The sequence below is a fragment of the Asparagus officinalis genome, chromosome 10 (genome assembly GCF_001876935.1).
Source record: "Asparagus officinalis chromosome 10, Aspof.V1, whole genome shotgun sequence".
In the NCBI taxonomy this organism is placed as follows: Eukaryota; Viridiplantae; Streptophyta; class Magnoliopsida; order Asparagales; family Asparagaceae; genus Asparagus; species Asparagus officinalis.
Genome location: NC_033803.1, coordinates 33,044,670 through 33,063,537, shown reverse-complemented (window position 1 = coordinate 33,063,537; position 18,868 = coordinate 33,044,670). Strand labels below are relative to the sequence as shown.

The following is an 18,868-nucleotide window of genomic DNA, read 5'->3' as shown; positions in this document are numbered from 1 at the left end:
AGTTTTTAGAGAGAAGAAGAGAAGAAGAAGAAAGAAAAATCAAGATCTCCAGCCTCTGGTCTCCCCTCAGAATATATAAATAGAGCAGTAAACAAGAACTAGGGAGCTTAACATGGCCAAAATGCAAGGAAATACATCAAATAACAATGAATCCGTAGGTGAAACATAGTCAAAATATAGATAATATTCATGTTTATCAACTCCCCCATGCTTGAACTATTGCTTGTCCTCAAGCAAAACAGATGGAAACACACACATGAGTGGGTACAGATTAAAAGAAAATAAAAATTAAGCACAAAGGTATCCACTATTCTCAAGTCCACATGCAACATTATTCCACACAACCCAATGTCAAAACAGAAATCTTGTTTCAAGTTCAAAGTTGAAGAAAATGTATCTGTAATCGTTCACGTACATCAGTGCAAGTGACTCAACTCATAAACATTGGAAAAAGAAATGGCATGACAAAGTTAATTTTTTTTTTTGATTACCCAAAACTCCCCGTGACAGACACATATCTCATCACAATTGGTCATACTCTTCCTACTTAAGGTCTCAAAGGAGCACTCGGTTTCCTTGCATTTTATTCAATTTTTTTTCATTTTTTTTTGAAAATCCCGTCATAATTAACACCTACTGACGTGACAGCCATACTTCTGAGGGTGCGGTGCCAGGTACTCGGTGCAACAGACTTTAGGACTTTTTTTTACAAGGCCGAGTGTTTCTCCAGTAACCAAAAAGTATTCCAAGTCACCAAAGAAGCTTAGGTTTTAATTAGATGGGTTGAGCCAAAATCCATTCCTATCTCTCCAATGTTTAGAGTTAAGTATCGACAAAGCGGAACTCAAACAGATAACATCCTAACCAACTGAACATGAAACAAAGATTTTTTTTTAGCAATGGGGCATGTGAAATAAATGATGCACGTGTTAGAAGAGTTTTCAAACAGTGGTACTCTTTTTTTTTAATAACTAAATGAAATATCCCAATCACAGAAAACAAGCACACAAAAACACAGTGAAAAACACACCAAAACATACATAAAAGACATGAAATACCAACGCACTCCCCCATGCTTGAATTGCACATTGTCCTCAATGTGTTTGAGTAATTGAAAGGGGGATAAGAGGGACTCACCGCTCATTGAGGTGGCGGTGGAGGTGCATAATCATGAGGTAGAGAAAAGTGGTGCAAATCTTGTATCAACTGGTTCATCGTCCCTAGTGTAGTGCCAAAACCATCCAGACGCGCGTTAATGGCATGGAATTCTGTGCCCATATCTTGTTGTAATGAGTGGATGGAGTCTTTCAAGTGTTGCTGCCCCCTCTCCAACATGTTGAACCTGTTGGTCCAATTGAGGGACGCACTAGACGTGGATGCATCGTGGGGCGAAATGTATGGAGCCGGTTGTTGTAGGGGTACCTGAGGAGGTGGTTCGTAAGGCAAGTCACCTTCAGGTGGCTGCCAATTTTCCTGGCTTTTAGTGTTAGTAAGATCATGATTAGGGAGTGGGAAAATAGGGCCTTAAAAGAAAGTTAACCAATATTCGTCTTCAACTTTAGTTATAAGACCAAAAGCTGTGCAATATGGTAGATCCAATCGGGATATTGGCTTCTCAATTGGTAGGTGAGTGAATGATAATTTCATACGTTCTGCGAGGATTGTGATCAATCCTCCAACAACAATGTCACCTACACTAGATTTCCCGATTTTTTCTAATTGTTTGGCTAAAAAGTATCCCACATCAACCACCATCCTATTGACAAGACAGTATAACAAGAAGACTTCAGTATCCCTAAAAACACTGACGCTCTCTCCCCTACCAAAGATGGTGTTTGCCATGAGCCGCTGTAGATAACGGAAAACAGGGTTATAAATTTGGGAAGCCTTATTTTTAGAAGGTTCATAAGGTCGAACATTTGCTCTACCCTCTCTCTCACAGGTTATTGCTCTCCAAAAGATGGCTGGATCTCATTCTCTCGAGGGTTTTCTAAGTCCCTGTTCAGGTAGGCTAAGAAGTCGGTTAAATTTAGCCATACTGATCACATAGCATTTGTTAAAGAATCGAAATATCAGACGACCACCTGCGACGCTATCATTAGCATCAACAACTAAAGAACTTAAGAACTCAAGGGTAAGTCTCCTGTATGTAGGCCGATGCAAAGTCACAAATTCTCCCCAACCAATGCCATTGAACAAGTTATAGATGTTGTCTTTCAGTCCTAATTGTAGCAATGCATCATTATCAATAAATTTTGTCGATGTCATGCGCCTAGAGACCAAATTATTAAACCGTACCTCTTGATTAAGATCAGGGTCAAAATTTTGTCGATGTCATGCGCCTAGAGACCAAATTATTAAACCGTACCTCTTGATTAAGATCAGGGTCAAAGATAATACCATCAGGGTTATTGGAAGGCAGGGTCAAAGATAATACCATCAGGGTTATTGGAAGGAGGCGAAGGGTTACCCCTTGTAGACCGGTGTTTCAAAGCTGTCGGTGAGTTGGAGGTTGTTGCGTCATTGCTTTTTCTGCGTTTTGGAGCCATGGGGCTGAATGGGAGATCGTTGGAGTTGCGGGACGGCCTTCTCTCGTCGGAACTTCAGACGTGTAAGCTTTGTGTTGGAAACATTTCTGGCCTTGGGTTAGAGGTGGGAAGGATGACTATAATGGTGAAAATCAAAGGGAGGATGAGTGGGAGAAGTATGGGAAATCAATGGGGAAGTCTGTGAATTAGGTTGTGGGAAAGGTAATGGGTTTTTTTTTGGGGGGGAGGTGGGGAAGTGAGTGGGGTTGTCAGGAGAAGTTAATGGCTTTTTGGGGAGGTTGGGATTGATAGGTGGTTTGAGAGGTGGGGAATTTAATTGGGATGTCAGGTGTTTGTTCGGTTAGATTAGATGGGTTTGGGAGATGGGGTCAAAGAACGAAAAGAAAAAAAAAGGGTGGGTCAAAGAAGATGGAAGGGGGGTGGGGTCAAAGAAGTCTGGAGTTTTTTTTTCTTTGGCCACGGGTGTGGTGGATGCCTTCCCAGGGTGTGGTAGACTCTGGAAATGAGATGAAGACTGTCTCGACTGCTACACGGCTGTGTTGGTGGACACGGCCTAGCCGTGTAAACTGTGTATTCAATTTTTTTTTTCTTCTGCCTCTTTAGCCTTGAACTCTCTATTACCTATTTTCCCTTTGTCATTCACCTACACACCAGTTCACGGCAACCTGATTACATGTCATAAAAACTAATAATTAAAACACTAAAAAGAAAAAGAAAATGAAAGAAAAACTTGGGTTGCCTCCCAAGAAGCGCTTGTTTATGGTCATGAGCTCGACCCCTTCAATGCTCACAATGATGATGAATCGGGAAGGGTAAAAGTATCCAACTTCTCGATCAGAGTTCCTGTGAAATAATGCTTTAATCGCTGTCCATTGACCTTGAAAGATCCCGTGGCTTCACTCCATACTTCGACAGCCCCAAATGGGTATATCTTGCACACTTGGAATGGTCCAAAATGGGTATATATTGCACACTTGGAATGGTCCAGACCACCTCGAACAAAGTTTGCCCGGAAAAAGCTTGAGTCGGGAATTAAGTAGAAGTATCAAGTCTCCTTCTGTAAACTCTTTACGGAGGATATGTTGATCATGCCACTTCATTGTTCTTTCTTTGTAAATCTTGGCATTCTCATACGCATCCAATCTCAATTCATCAAGTTCATCTGGTTGAAGCTTTCTCTGTTCCCCTGATTCTTTCAAATCTAAATGAATGCTCTTGATAGCCCAATGTGCCTTATGTTCCACTTCAACTGGTGGAGATGGACTGGTTCTAGACTTCTTCTGCTGCTTTTTGACACGACTGTGTCTACGGACACACCATGGCCGTGTGGAATCATTATTCAGCATCTTCCCAGGTGCAGTTTTCTCTTCACAAACCTGTTCTGGGCTGTTTCTGCTGCTTTTTGACACAGCTGTGTTTACAGACACAACCTGGTCATTCAGCCCCCTTGCAATTTCGACCACTATATCAGGTTCTTTGATGTAGGTGGTTTTGGTGTAGGTTGGCTTTTCATCAAGCATTGTAACATAGGAAGTTATTTCCTGATCATCATCATCTGGTACCCCATTCTTTACTAAACATTTCTCAAGTGGATCACTTGAGATATCTCTGGTAAAATCTTCTCTAACCACCATGTCAATCGTGTCAATCCTGCAACAAGTATCATCAATTAGTGGAAACTTCATAGCAGAAAACAAATCAAAATTCACCTTTTCATCCCCTATATTGAGAGAGAGCTTTCCATTCTTCACATCAATTATCGCTCCAGCGGTAGCAAGGAAAGGTCTTCCCAATATAATGGGGATTTGAGAATCCTCCTCCATTTCAAGAATAACAAAATCAACTGGAATAAAGAATTTACCAACCTGGATGGGTACATCCTCTAATATACCTACCGGACGTTTAACCGATCGATCCGCCAATTGGAGGGAGATAGTAGTAGGCTTCAAGTCTCCCATCTGTAACTTGTTACATATAGACAATGGCATAAGACTGACACTAGCACCGAGATCACATAGAGCACGATTAATTGACATATCACCAATTGTGCAAGGGATTGAAAATGAGCCAGGATCTTTAAGCTTAGGTGGTAGCTTATTTTGTATGATGTCACTACACTCTTGGGTCAAGGCTACAGTCTCATATTCCTCTAATCGCCTCTTATTTGATAGAATCTCCTTTAAGAATTTGGCATAGGATGGCATTTGGGAAATGGCTTCAACAAATGGGATGTTAATATGCAATTTTTTAAGGATTTCTATGAATTTCCCAAACTGTTTTTCCAACTTAGCTTTAACTTGCCTTTGAGGGAAGGGTAGTGGAGGCTTATAAGGTGCAGGTGCTACATATCTCTCAACATTCTCCCCTTTCTCACCAATATGCTCTTTCTCACTTGTCACCAACTTCTCACTCTCATTACCCACATCCCTATGGTCATTCCTCATCATTGGTCCTTCTAACTCTTTTCCACTCCTAAGTGTGATGGCATTGATAGATCCCTTTGGGTTAGTTTCAGGTTGCCCAGGAAACATCCCAGAAGGTCTGGAAGAAGAGTTAAATTGCTGGGCTAGTTGAGTGACCTGATTCTCTAGCATTTTGTTGTGGGTGGCTAAGGATTCAACTTTAGAGGCTAGGTTCCTAATAGCATCATTCATGATCCTATTCTGATTTCTAAATTCTTCATTCTGTTTATTCTGGGATGTCACAAAATTTTCCATCAAGCTCTCTAAGTTGGACTTTTGGGGACTAGGGTAAGGGAGTCTAGGGGTTTGAAAACCTGGAGGACGAAAATTTGAGTGAGGAATAGGGTTCAGGGGTGGATTTTTATAGGATAAATTAGGATGATTTCTCCACCCCGGGTTGTATGTATTAGAAAAGGGTCCCCTTTCTGATTAAAATTATTCATATAATTAACATGTTCAGATAATGGTGCATCAGGGGAAGGGGAGTTTCCAATCTGACATTCCACAGCAGAATGTCCAATGATACCACATATTTCACAGTTAGTAGAGTTAGATGCTACTGAATTCATGCTCATCTTGTCAAATTTTTGAAATAAAGCATCTACTCTAGAAGCAATGTGGTCTAATGCATCTACATCATACCTCCCGCTCTTTTTGGGTAAAGAGCGCTCACCTGACCACTAGAAATGATTCTGTGCCATATCCTCTATGAGTTGTTTTGCATCTCGTACACTTTTGTTCATCAATGCACCACCCGCTGCAGCATCCACGGTCATCCTTGTGTTGTAGAGAAGACCATTGTAGAAAGTGTGAATTATGAGCCAATCCTCTAACCCGTGATGTTGACACATCCTTAGAAGATCCTTGTACCTCTCCCATGCATCATACAATGACTCCCCTTCTTTTTGAGTGAAGGTTGTTATCTGATTTCTCAATTGGGCTGTTTTGCTCGGAGGGAAGTACTTAGCAAGGAACGCTTCTAAGAGTTGGTCCCATGTAGTGATGGAGCCCGGTGGAAGTGATTGCAGCCAAGCCCTTGCCTTGTCTCTTAGTGAGAAGGGAAACAACCTTAGCTTGATTGCATCATCCGATACTCCATTCATCTTCAAGGTGTCACAATACTCCAGAAAGATTGAGATGTGGAGGTTTGGGTCTTCGGTTGGAGTGCCTCCAAATTGGTTTTGCTGAACCATGGAGAGGAGTGAAGGCTTGAGTTCAAAATTGTTGGCAGCAACATTAGGCTTCAAGATGCTAGATTGGGAGCTATGGGTGGTTGGTGATGCAAACTCCTTCAAGGATCGGTCTTGATTGCATTGGTTTTCTTGGTCTCCCATGGTGTTTTTACTTTTCAAATTGACCTTTGTTTCTCGTGCCTTCTTCCTAATATGACGCAAGGTCCTTTCAATCTCTGGATCACACTCGATTGGTTCTCCAAGTCGTAAGGATCTGGGCATACAAGGGTGCTTGCACTAAAAAAAAACAAGTCAAACAAAAAAAAATAAAAATAAAATAAATGAAAGAAAATGTCTAGTCTAGTCAAACAATGAAAAAGTCAATATTAACAATGCCGAAGTCCCCGGCAACGGCGCCAAAAACTTGTTCACTCAAATCCGCAAGTGCACGGATATCATTGTAGCGATGCAAGGTCGTATCCTCAGGGACTTCGTTGTTAATTACTGATTTTCACTGTTTTGTGACTATCTAAACCAATTGTGTTAAAAAGTATGATTTTTGATTATCAATATCAAACACGCTAGCTAGTATCAACGACAAATTCACTCAATTAAAAGGATCTAGGATTAAACTTCGGTTTCAACTCGGGTTTGAATCAACAAATTAATCAATTGTTATCGAATCTCTCAATGCATTAAGAACGACTAACCTATGATAACTATTAGTCTCTGAATCTCTCAATGCATTAAGAACGACTAACCTATGATAACTATTAGTCTCTTTCGACGACTAAAAGTCGCGCCTAATTTAGCCTAACAACCTATTTTCATGGTGTTAAACCAAATTAAACACATTAAGTTCTTGTTAATCCCTCATGTTCTCAAGAATATTAACCTACTTTCGTGATCAATTAATTCTTGTTCAATTACTATTTTCCGGTGTTAATCTAACCTTTCAGTTCAAATCAACATCCTAAAAGAATTAAATCAGTGGCCAATTGAATTAACCCTAGGCAATTAGATACTAGTAACTGAATAATGCAAATCGAACAATCAATAACAACAACAATCAGTTCATTAATTCATAACCACAGCCGAACCTTGTTCAATCCCAGATAAGACAATTACTCACACATAATTGAAATAGAAAACATGATAACAATATATAAGATCATAATCATAAACTAAAAATTAAGATAGATCAGAAAGATAAACCGTAGTGTTGAAGTTGCACACAATTCTCCACAAACAGCAGGTTCCAAATCAAAAGAAAACTAATCTAAGAGTTTTTAGAGAGAAGAAGAGAAGAAGAAGAAAGAAAAATCAAGATCTCCAGCCTCTGGTCTCCCCTCAGGTGCTTCAGGGCGTCTCCTTTTAATTCTTTTACAAAAACGTGTTGAAAGATAACTTCAAATAATGCTCCAGATCGCATGATAACTGACTGCTGTCATCCAACACGGCTGTGCAGATCGACATGACCAGGCCGTGTTTAATTCTGTTTCGCTCTGCTTTCTGGGCTTATCTTCTGTAATCAACACGCCTGTGTTGTTGAACACTGGGTGACCGTGTAGCCACTTTTCATGCATTCCTTGACTCCTTCTTGACTCCGAATCCACGCAAAACTCCAGTAATTGCTACACAATATATAAATAGAGCAGTAAACAAGAACTAGGGAGCTTAACATGGCTAAAATGCAAGGAAATACATCAAATAACAATGAATCCGTATGTGAAACATAGTCAAAATATAGATAATATTCATGTTTATCAGGAGTCTTCGACATCAACTCTCGATCTTCAACTGACTTTCAGTAAAAGACCAGCTGAAAGCTTCAAATGGGCTCCCAAAGGTACACCAACTGGCTTCGTCTCGCCTCGCCCTACAATTCTACCCTTCTTCTTGTCCTTCTTCTTGTCTCTACCAAAGGTACACCACCAGTTGAAAGCTTCAAATAAGCCACCCGTGTCAAACAAATTTTGCCCTTCTTCTTGTCTCTACCAATCTCCATTCCTAAAATACGCTTCGCCTCGCCCAAGTCCTTCATCTCAAACTCATTTGAAAGCTGAACTTTCAACTAATCTATAGCTGACCTGGAAATAGAGGCAACCAACATGTCATCGACATAAAACAACAAATAAATGTACGTACCTCCTCTCAACATGTGAAAATACACGCAAGAACAAACTGGATCCGAGTGTACGAATGACCAAGCATAAAACCATCAAATCGCCTATACCACTGTCGATGAGACTGTATAAAATCGTATAGCGATTTCTTCAATCTGCAAACCAATTTTTCTTTCCATGTAGCTCGGAATCCCAATGGCTGAGTCATATATATTTCTTCATCAAGATCACCATGAAGAAATATCGTCTTCACATCCAACTGATCTAATTATAATCCATATTGTACCACCAAAGCTAGCAAAATCCGAATCGAAGAATGTTTCACCACCGGAGAGAAAACCTTATTATAATCAATACCTTCCTCCTATGCATAGCTCTTCACAACCAACCTAGCCTTCAACCTCACTGGAGTGCATTCAATGCACTCATTCTTCGTGTATACCCACTTGCAACCAATCGCCTTCCGCCCCTTTGGAAGCTCAACAAGCTCTCATGTATCATTCTTATGAAGATGCTCAATCTCCTCTTGCATAGCTACCTGTCATGAATCAGCCTCCGAACTCTGCTCGGCCTCTCTGAAAGTAGTAGGTATCATCTCATTGATAATCTCCACCAGAAGTGCATACACAACTGTGTCGGCATACCGTGCTGGCATCCGTATGTCTCTCCTCCTTTTTCGAACAGCAATAGAATCCTAAACCTAAGTCGTCGGTCCCTGATCCTGCACATCAGTACCTATATCCTCCGTGTCATCGTCGTGCTCGTCTGACGCCACCTCAGTCGGCACTCTAATGGATACTGCACCATCTGGATACTTTTGAGCTGCATCGATCTCCACCACCTGTGATATCTCCTCTGCCGGGTCGTTCTCCACCTAATGAGAGCCGGGAAGCTTCAAGATAGAAATCTCATCGAATGTGATGTCCCTACTCAGTACAATCTTCTTATCAACTAGATCCCAAAGCTTGTATCCCTTGACATCACGCTTAAATCCTATAAATATGGCCTTCCTAGCTCGAGGTTCCAACTTATCAGTTCTAACATGATAATATGCAGGGCAACCAAATACCTTGAGCTGGTCATATCAGTTCTAACATGATAATATGCAGGGCAACCAAATACCTTGAGCTGGTCATAGTCATGTGCTGTCTTTCCCGACCACATCTCCATATGGGTTTTTCCCTCAATCGCAGATGAAAGAAGCCTATTAATGAGGTGGCTCGCATATAAAAATGCCTCAACCCAAAAGAACTTCTCCAAACTACTATGCGCCAATAAGCATCGGACCTTCTCCAGTAAAGACCGATTCAGCCTCTCTGCCATCCTATTCTGATGCGGTGTATGACTAACTGTGAAGTGCTTCTCTATGCCCTCGTCTCGACATAGCTGTTAAAAGGTGTTTGAAGTGTACTCGTCGTCGTTATCAGATCACAACGTCTTGATCTTTCTCCCATTCTGCAGTTCTAATCTCTTCTTCCACTCCATAAACAAATCTAGGACTTCATACTTATGTTTCATGGTGTCTACCCAACAACACCTAGAATAGTCATCAACAAACGTGACGAACTAATGTCGACCACCAAGTGATGCCGTCTTGGTGGGATCCCAAACATCTGTGTGCACGTAGTCCAGGATGCCCCTCGTGCTATGAATAGAAGTCCCGAACTTCACCTTCGTTTTCTTGCCAAGAACACAGTGCTCACAAAAGTCCACGTTTTCACTCTTGGCTCCTTTCAATAGCCCTGCTTACACAAAGCCTGCAGTGACTTCTCTCCTGTGTGTCCTAACCTGTAGTGCCAAAGTCTGCTCATGTCCGCCTCTGAAATAGCTGAAGCAATCTGGCCAACCTCGGTGCTCCCCTTCAGATAATATAAGTTTCGATTGCGGACTACCTTCATCACCACTAAAGATCCCTTAGTAACATTTGCTACAGCGTCCTCAAATGTCACATTGAATCCCTTCGCCTCCAAAGCTCCAACAGAAATAAGATTATTTTTTAGCTGAGGAACGAATCTCACCTCCTTCAATTTTCGGACTACTCCATCATGCATCCAAATCCGCACGGTACCTATCCCACAAATGCCACATGATTGATCATTTCTCATGACAACAACACCCCCATCAAGTCTCTCAAATGATGCAAACCAATCTCGCCTAGGGGTCACATGATAAGTAACGCCAGAATCAAGCATCCAATCCGATACATCCAAATAGTTCACCTCCGGAGTAATCAAAAGAGAAAAGTTCGAATCATCGGAATCATCGCCTTTCGCAACATTCACCTCATTGGCCTTCAGACCTTTTTTCTTGCTATTCTCCTTCTCTTTGACCTTTGGACAATCTCTTTTCCAATGCCCTTGTTCCTTACAGAATGCACATTGGTTCTTTCCTAGCTGGTGGTGACCTCTTGACTTTGACCTCCTTTATTTCCACCTTTTGGATATGGGCTTCTAACTCTCGTCGACAAGACCTTTCCTAAAGTACTAGCGCGGGAAGTCTTCTTAGCCTTCCTCCTCAAATCTTAGTTCATCAATGCGTTAGTCACTTCACTATAAGTGATAGAAGATCTCTCGTTCAATAAAGTAAGCATGAAGGTATCATACTCCTCATCCGGTAAGGAGCCCAAAAGAATAATAACATTGTGCTCATCCATGATCTTCTCATCCACGTTCGCCAAGTCCGATAACAACTTAGTGTAGTTGTTCACATGAGCCGCAAACGAGGTGCCTTTGGACATCTAAAATCTGAATAATCTTCGCAGCAAGTGCAAACGGTTCTCAACACTCTCCGTAAGGTACTTATTGTTGAGAATTTCTCACATCTTCATTGCAGACGTCACCTCAATCACATCATATTTTAGCTCCTGTTCAAAACAAGACCTGATCACCCCACAAGCATTCCTATTCATCTTTTCTCATATCACCTCTTCATATTTAGGTGGCCTCTTATCGATCATAATGGTCTACTCTAAATTTTAAGCATTAAGCGCATCCTGCACGTCGCTCATCCACAAACCAAAATTAATTTTACCGTCATATTTCACCACACTAATCTTAGTGTTCTGAAAACCAACTTGAATTGTACCCGCCATCTTGCTGCTTTCACCAACTTCTTCACCCATAATCACAAACTCCAATTGCAAAGAAATATTCAAACTTTATAGAATTTAGAAGTTACCCAACTGAATCCTAAATTAGATTCCAAATAGAACTCCTAACCGCACGAGGAAAGCGAGTTCTTCAACGGCAACTTCAAACCCTAACTCCACCGAAGCCTAGAACTCCAAGAACCAAGCTTCCAACTGAATCTTCCTCTACCTAATCCAAAACCCTAGATCTAAAATCTGATCTCTGATACCACTTGTCACGCGCCTATGCGGAAGAGTGCACGCACACACAACGAGTCTGTGATCATGGAGAAGAAGAACCACACACAAGCACAATCCAATCCAAATACGAAAAATCCAACCAAACAAAGAGATATACGTGGTTCGGCGATTTGCCTACGTCCACGGGGAGAGGATGGGGAGATTCCACTAAATCAAGGAGAGTACAAAAGGGTTACAATCACATAAAATCACTCAAACTAACCCTCAACCAAAGCTCTCAACTTGCTCACAATATCTCTCTCTCACAATGCTCAATAGCCTCTCTGAATCTCTCAAATCTCTGTTTGTTTTATCCTAAAAAATCGTGTCCCTATTTATATACAAACATAAACCCAAACAGAATCCAAACAGGAAACCGAACTGTGCAAAAAACCCATCATAAGTCGACTTAACAGGTGCCATAAGTCGACTTGCCAGAGAGAAAAACAATAACTGGAGAACAGTTCGTAAGTCGACTTAACAGACTTCACAAGTCGACTTGACAGAGCGAAAAATCACAACTCCAGAGCAGAATGTAAGTCAACTCGTGCACAGACACAAGCGACTTACCATAAGTTGACTTATGCCTGTGCATGATTCGACTTATGACAGAAAAACTGGTTTTTTCTGGTTTTCTTCACATCATAATTCTTTTCATATTAATGAAATTAAAAAAACCGTAATATGAAATAAACAACCATAAAAGTCAGCAACAGCTTTTCCTTTGTTTGGTATAAAGTATCCTTGACAGTAGTAGATATAATTGCTTCAATTTCTATTGTTGGCGCAGCAAGTGGTGTACTTTAGCTTTATTTTCAGGTGCGTCCACAGCTTGAGGCGGTTAAGAATCAGTTGGAGTTTCCTTTGAATGAAGAGTGTTTGATTCTGGAAATAAAATTGGAAATCAATTGCCACATTCATTATTAAAACCAAAATGCTATAGAATTGAAATTAAACACGATGAAATGTGCAAATTTGGCTGGAAAACTGGAGAGGTTTCAGTACCGTTTGACACATCCTTCACTTGTTCAGTTTTACTTTTGACATCAGCAGGAGGAAGTGCTTCAACTTTGGTTGCAGGATCATCTCCCCTTACAGATTTTTCAGGAACAACAGGTGTTTGAAATGAGGTAATTGGAGGTGAAGTTGATGACGCGTGAAATGGAAATGGTGAGCCTGGAGAAAAGGCGTCAGTATTGAATTCACCATTTTGTGATGAATCTGGACCCATGACAGTCTTGAAGGCATGCAGTATTGCCTGCCTCTGAAAACATTAATCACGCTGTAAAATTATAAGCTGCAAATCCCTTGAATATCAGTCTTGGTAGTTATTATACATGCATCTTCTTATATATGCTTCTTCATCTATGTATAGAGGATGAATTTATAGCATGCAAGAAACTATCCTTGAATAAGTGCATTAAATCAATAAAATATGAATTACATCAATAAAATATGAATTAAATCAATAAATTCGTAAGTGGCATTTATCCCCCGAAGTTATTTTTCTCATAACTTCCCCCCAACACTAATTTTTGTCGTAGCAAGACTTAAAATGACAGTGATATATTTTCCACAGTGACAATTTTTTATTGAAGATAAAGAAAGTGTGTAGAATTTTTAAGTGTGTAGAATTTATCTTTGTTTATTCAATAGAGATAATCACAGCAAAAATTTAATACTGGAGTACAACTAAAATTTGAAAAGGCAAGAATTTCATTTTTTTTTTCATGTCAATTTCTGCAAATTTTAGTATATATGGATTGTACCCACAACACAAAATTTTGAAAAGGAGAAAAAATGATAGTTAAAGTGTTTGAAAATTTTCAATTTGAAAATATTAGAAAATAAATAAATTCTAATGAGAGGAAAATAAGAGAAATAAATGAAACAAATCTAGAGGTAATTTCATCCTAGGTAAGTCCTGGCAAAGATAAATGCAACAATTGAAACCTTCTAGGGAAAAGTGAGGAGGAAAAAAAAGTTCAGGCAGGATAAATGCAACTCTTTGAAACATTGGGAGGGAGCGAGGGATAAATGCAATTTACCCAGTTATTTAAATGGGTTAATTAGAGATAGACCCCCCTACCATCATCCAATTGCGGATAAACCCCCCTCCCCCCAACCCCCCTTTTCTCGTGCTCTATTGTCGCAGATAGACATCCTGAGTGAATTTTTTGACTATTTTACCTTCAGGAGGTCTATTTGTCAAAAAAAAAAAAGATTTCTCTTTCTCTACCGGTAAAAGAGTCAAAAAAATCGGTTAGGGTCTATCTACAACAAACAGGTGGTCTATCCAGAAGATCAAGGGAACATGACCTAGAAAGCAAGAAGCAACAGTTTGATAAGAAGTTTGCTGGAATGACAAAGAATAAGTGAGAAAAATGTCAAAAGTGCAGAAAAAATGAAATGACTCCATCTTTGATGGAGATACTTATAGCAGTTAACAGATACTGGCATCATCAGTGTCACCACTGATAAATCGAATTTAATTAAAGGCAATATGATAGGCCAAGGATTTGAAAAGTTTTCTCATTGGCTACTATTCAGATTCACAATAAACCATTGTATGGTCACCGCGAAGTGTAACCTGTTACCTAAGTTTCAACATTTGTGGTGAACTATATAGTTGATGCTCTAACCATGTACCGTCATCATGATCAAACTGCTTCAAATTTGTTTCATGGAGGTAGAGAAAATCATAACAAATATTAGAGCATCACTGAGGTTAGTAGAAAACAAAAGGCCGGGGCAAGGATAGGCTGCTTGGTTATACAATGCTGAGACATACATTTTGTGGGTGCTTCATATTGCTAAAATGTTTATATGACTAGAATTCTCTTTAAAGATGACCTATAAGATTAAGGTCAGGAAGTTGAATTTTTTTAATATTATACTCATATTTGATCAAGTTAATAGACAGATTCCCATACAGGGTATACAAGCCAATGAATTAAGAATTGGATATTAAATGTGAAAGAGTCAAAACTAACATGCTAAAATCACTAAATGGAAAGATAACATTTCCTAGTCAACTCATTCCTGGGAACAGTGAAGAATGTCATGATAAATTTTAGTTATTATTACTTTCATATTATCATATATGAGATGATTAAAATGTATTTTTCAATAGTAAACTATACCTGTTTTCTAAAGAAAGAAGAGAAATTTAGTAGCTGAGCTAATAGTGGGCATACAGGTGTAACTAGATATATATGATTGCATGCTCCTAATAGTGAATTTTTTTGTAAGCACTGTGATATGCACAATGTTGCAATTTATGTTGAAGTTCATATTCAGATGCACGTAGCATTTTCACTCGCAACATTCCAATGGAAGCATATTTTACTGTGCACATAATCTGCACAAGGTAAAATCCACATGGACCAAGCTACATCAACCTGAAATAACTTGCTTTCATTCATGCGGTCCTTGAACAATACACGCAGAAGAATATTTTTGGAGAGAAATTTTACCGGCCGGCTAGTGTAAAAGAGACGCTTATATTCAAGAATCTTTTCAAGCCTTAAACCAGGAAAGATTTTGCAAACTATTTGAATGACTTCCAGTATCATCAATTAAAGTAGTCATGAACATAGCATACCTTGAAAACGGTGATTAGGCAGTATGACTCACCTTTAATTTTGTTGCCACCTATTAAGTCAACAACTTTGTCAGAGACAACATGAAATTAGGCAGCTCACCTTAGGGAACAAGTCTAGATAACCAACAGGCATCTCACCACAGAGAACAATGCCGATAGTCCAACTCCAACTCCGATCCACAGCATAGGAGAGCCTCTGTAACATTTCCAGTAAAATGAACGAAATTATATTATTTTACACGGACAATATAACAAAATTGACAAAAGAAAAAAAAAGACAATTATTATATTAAATTGCAACATGAACGAAAGAGAGAACAAAAATCACTGAAATCAGAATGGGTACGTTTACATGTAGGAAATTGGGTATGAAACATGGCTTGGAGGAGTGGAATTTATTGTGGATGATGAAATGCTTGCAAAGCTCTGCATCTCGAACTTTGCAGGAACTGCATATAAAAGAAGGTTTTTCTGAAATTAGTTCCTTAAATTGTAATATTTTAAAACTAATGGTCTGAATGAAATTGCAATTCGGTTCGCTAATTCTTACAAATTGCTCCAAATTAATCTCTCCGATCAAGAGTAGCAATAGCAAGTTATAAGAATTGGGGACCTAATAGATATTTCAATGATTGGAGGGACTAATTACAAAATATTAAAGATTTTGAGGTACTACTACCGAAAACCCCAAAAAACAAATAGAGACAATGTATACAGCCCATAAATCCCCGCAACTTTAAGCAATCTAAGAATTAAATCATACAGGTGGTTTTCACCTTTCTACACTATAGTGTGCAAACTCAGTTTTGGACACAAAATTTGTTGTCTAAAAAACACTGTATACTACTTTAACTGTCTTTTTTCATCTCCTTCATAGGAAGGACAATAAACTTCGAGCCCATCTATTTTTTGGTTGTTTCAGATGCAACCATCAAAATCTTGCTTATCTTTTGGTATCCATGAGAACATGTCATTATAAATAGGTAGAAATTGAATTGATATTTTTATATCAAAGTCGAATGTGTTTTTCTTATTGATAAGCTTCAACAAGAATTCCATAGAACAAGTAAAGGTTAATTTCAAAACCCCCAAGTAAGGAGGGTTTTTCACCTAACCTCTTGAAATTTTTTTACATCACATAAGGCCCCCTGACCCTTGGCATATCCCGCAAATCCCCCTTGAACTTTGAACTTTTCACTGTACCCGCTTACGGAATGGCGGATCCCAAAAAGCTTTCTAAGAGGATGGACAATAAGTATCTATTTATCAAAAAATTAAAATATAATTTTATAAAATTACATTCTTGACAAATGGATTGAATTGACAATTTTTTGTGCGCTAAAACTCAAATGGGATTCTAATATCTTAAAATTATTAGGGGCAAACTGTAAATGTAGAAGGCTTATAATGTAATTTTTCATAATCTTAAGGGTACAATTCGCTCCCCCCACCCAAAAAAAAAATTAAATAAATAAATAAATAAAACACACTCACACACAAATTGAATAATAAGGATTACGTGTGCATCCGCCCCTGCCCTTGCAAGCAATTTGCAAATAAATAAAATTTTCTTAAGAGAAAAAAACCCAAATATAAGGGGAGGATTTTGTAGCTTGTAAATACATACGACAAAATTTGGAACTTTCTCGCAAGAACATTTTAGCTATTTGCAAATTACAGGTAGGGGTCCGGTGAAAAAAAGCTCAAAGTTCCAGGGGCTTTGTGAGACCGCCCCAAGTTTAGAGGGTTATGTGAGATAAACAAAGTTCAAGGGGATTATGTGAACCCAAAGTTATGTGGGTTATCTGAACCTCCAAAAGTTCTGGAGTTGTTATGTTAAATTAACCAACAACTGACTTTCATCAGAATGAATTTTATTGTACGGGGTTTGCTATGTAATTTGCAACTTGTAAAGGACTAATACGCATTAAGTAATGTTATACTTAGCTTACTTAAAAATAAATTTATCTAAAAACTTAAAGCTACTTCATGACGAGCAATCCACTCAACGTCATCATGAATCGAATAAAAATATAGGTTAGAAATATGGAAATTGAAATTGTCGAAAATTTAACAGAAGCATGCAAGCAAGGATACCAGCTGATTTAAGCAAATCCCCACCGCTACCTCCGAGTTCAGAAGAAACAGCCCTGCGTTGGCTCAGCCGTCGTTGGTTTAAAGATCCGATTGCAATTGGAAACTTTGGGGAGATTAGAGCAAGATTCTCCATCAGCGATGATGAAGGATCTCTTTCTAAAAGCGAGAGACGTTTTGATTGAAACGAAGAGCGGAGGGAGGGAATAAAAATGGGATGGGGGGAGAAGTTGTTATTACTGAAATACCCTCATCACCGCGTTTTATTTTTCTCATGTATTTTTCTCGTGAAAACGTACTACGTTCGGGTATTTTTTGTGCATTGCAGTATTTTAGTTTTGGAGTCATTTTGTTACCAGTGCAGCCAAGCTCAAGCACTCCTTACAAATCAAGACAAGGACATTAACAAGGGTTAGTTGCTCATGATTCCCTCATATCCTACGGGATTTATATTTGATCCCTTAATGATCAAAATATCTCTCGGTTTATATCTTACCTTAAAATTCATCTTGTTCAGGAAAATATTGATCGAGAGATATTTTGTTCATTATTTTGTTCATTGAGGGATCAAATTCAAAGGCACTTGGGATCGACATGGCCTTCTCAGTTTTGGTCTTGAAACATAATGACTTGGATAGGTTTAGCTTTGAAAATAATGATTTTGATAAAATTAACAAACTAAGGAGCTTTACTTAAGCAAACAAATCGACCGGGAAACATAATGATTTGGATATCATAGTGTTTCCCTTATTGTGTTTTTGTTAGAAAACACTATGGGGTTGTGTTTTTCCGTTAAAAGTGTTTTCAAAACACTATGTTGAGTGATTTTGTTCAACACAAGTTTGACCCATTACAACATTAGTATTAAACATATTATTAATATATTATATATTAATTATAATAAAATATATTATAAATAAAACATTATAATATTTAGCTTATATTATTATAGTATTGTAAGTATTAAATATAATACCATATAATATTGTATAATGTATTATAATATTATATTATACTTTAATCAGCTTATATTATATTATACATTATTATATATATTATATTATTACATATATATTTTCAAATAATTATATATTTAATTATTTTGGTATAGTTAATTATTATTGTTTTTAAAATACACATCTATTTTATTCATAATATAATATTTTATACTAGTATTAATATAATACTAACATTATCCAATAATATTCAATATTAATGTTGTTACTGTCTATTGTTAATAAAATTAAATATATTCATCCAAATATTTTATATTACTTAGAATAATTATTAGTTCTAATATGTTAAGACTTTATTAATAATACTATAATAATTATCTTAATAAATTATGATATAAAATAAATATTATTAATATATATGAATATAGTTGTACCTTAATATTTGTTATCAATAAATTATTTAGTATTAAAAATTATTTTAATTATACTATATTATATTATTTATTACAGAATATATTAATATTTTATATATTATATT

The 18,868-nt window shown here is 38.0% G+C and overlaps 2 protein-coding genes across 3 annotated transcripts; both read right to left on the bottom strand.

Moving 5' to 3' along the window:
- On the bottom strand, positions 709–5,059 carry LOC109825253. Its single transcript, XM_020392066.1, has 3 exons — positions 3,524–5,059; positions 2,438–3,489; positions 709–1,422 (listed from the first exon to the last, which is right to left on the bottom strand). The coding sequence occupies exons 1-2, from the start codon at positions 4,994–4,996 to the stop codon at positions 3,337–3,339; spliced, it is 1,626 nt and encodes a 541-aa protein (XP_020247655.1). The 5' UTR covers positions 4,997–5,059; the 3' UTR covers positions 709–1,422; positions 2,438–3,336.
- On the bottom strand, positions 11,960–17,538 carry LOC109826300 (protein TIC 40, chloroplastic-like). Of its 2 annotated transcripts, none has more exons than XM_020393319.1 (6): positions 17,408–17,538; positions 15,633–15,729; positions 15,419–15,476; positions 15,313–15,330; positions 12,682–12,940; positions 11,960–12,561 (listed from the first exon to the last, which is right to left on the bottom strand). In XM_020393319.1, the coding sequence occupies exons 1-6, from the start codon at positions 17,508–17,510 to the stop codon at positions 12,518–12,520; spliced, it is 579 nt and encodes a 192-aa protein (XP_020248908.1). In that variant the 5' UTR covers positions 17,511–17,538; the 3' UTR covers positions 11,960–12,517. The 2 variants fall into 2 exon arrangements, with proteins under 2 accessions (XP_020248908.1, XP_020248907.1); XM_020393318.1 differs by having other exon boundaries at positions 11,963–12,561; positions 17,378–17,538.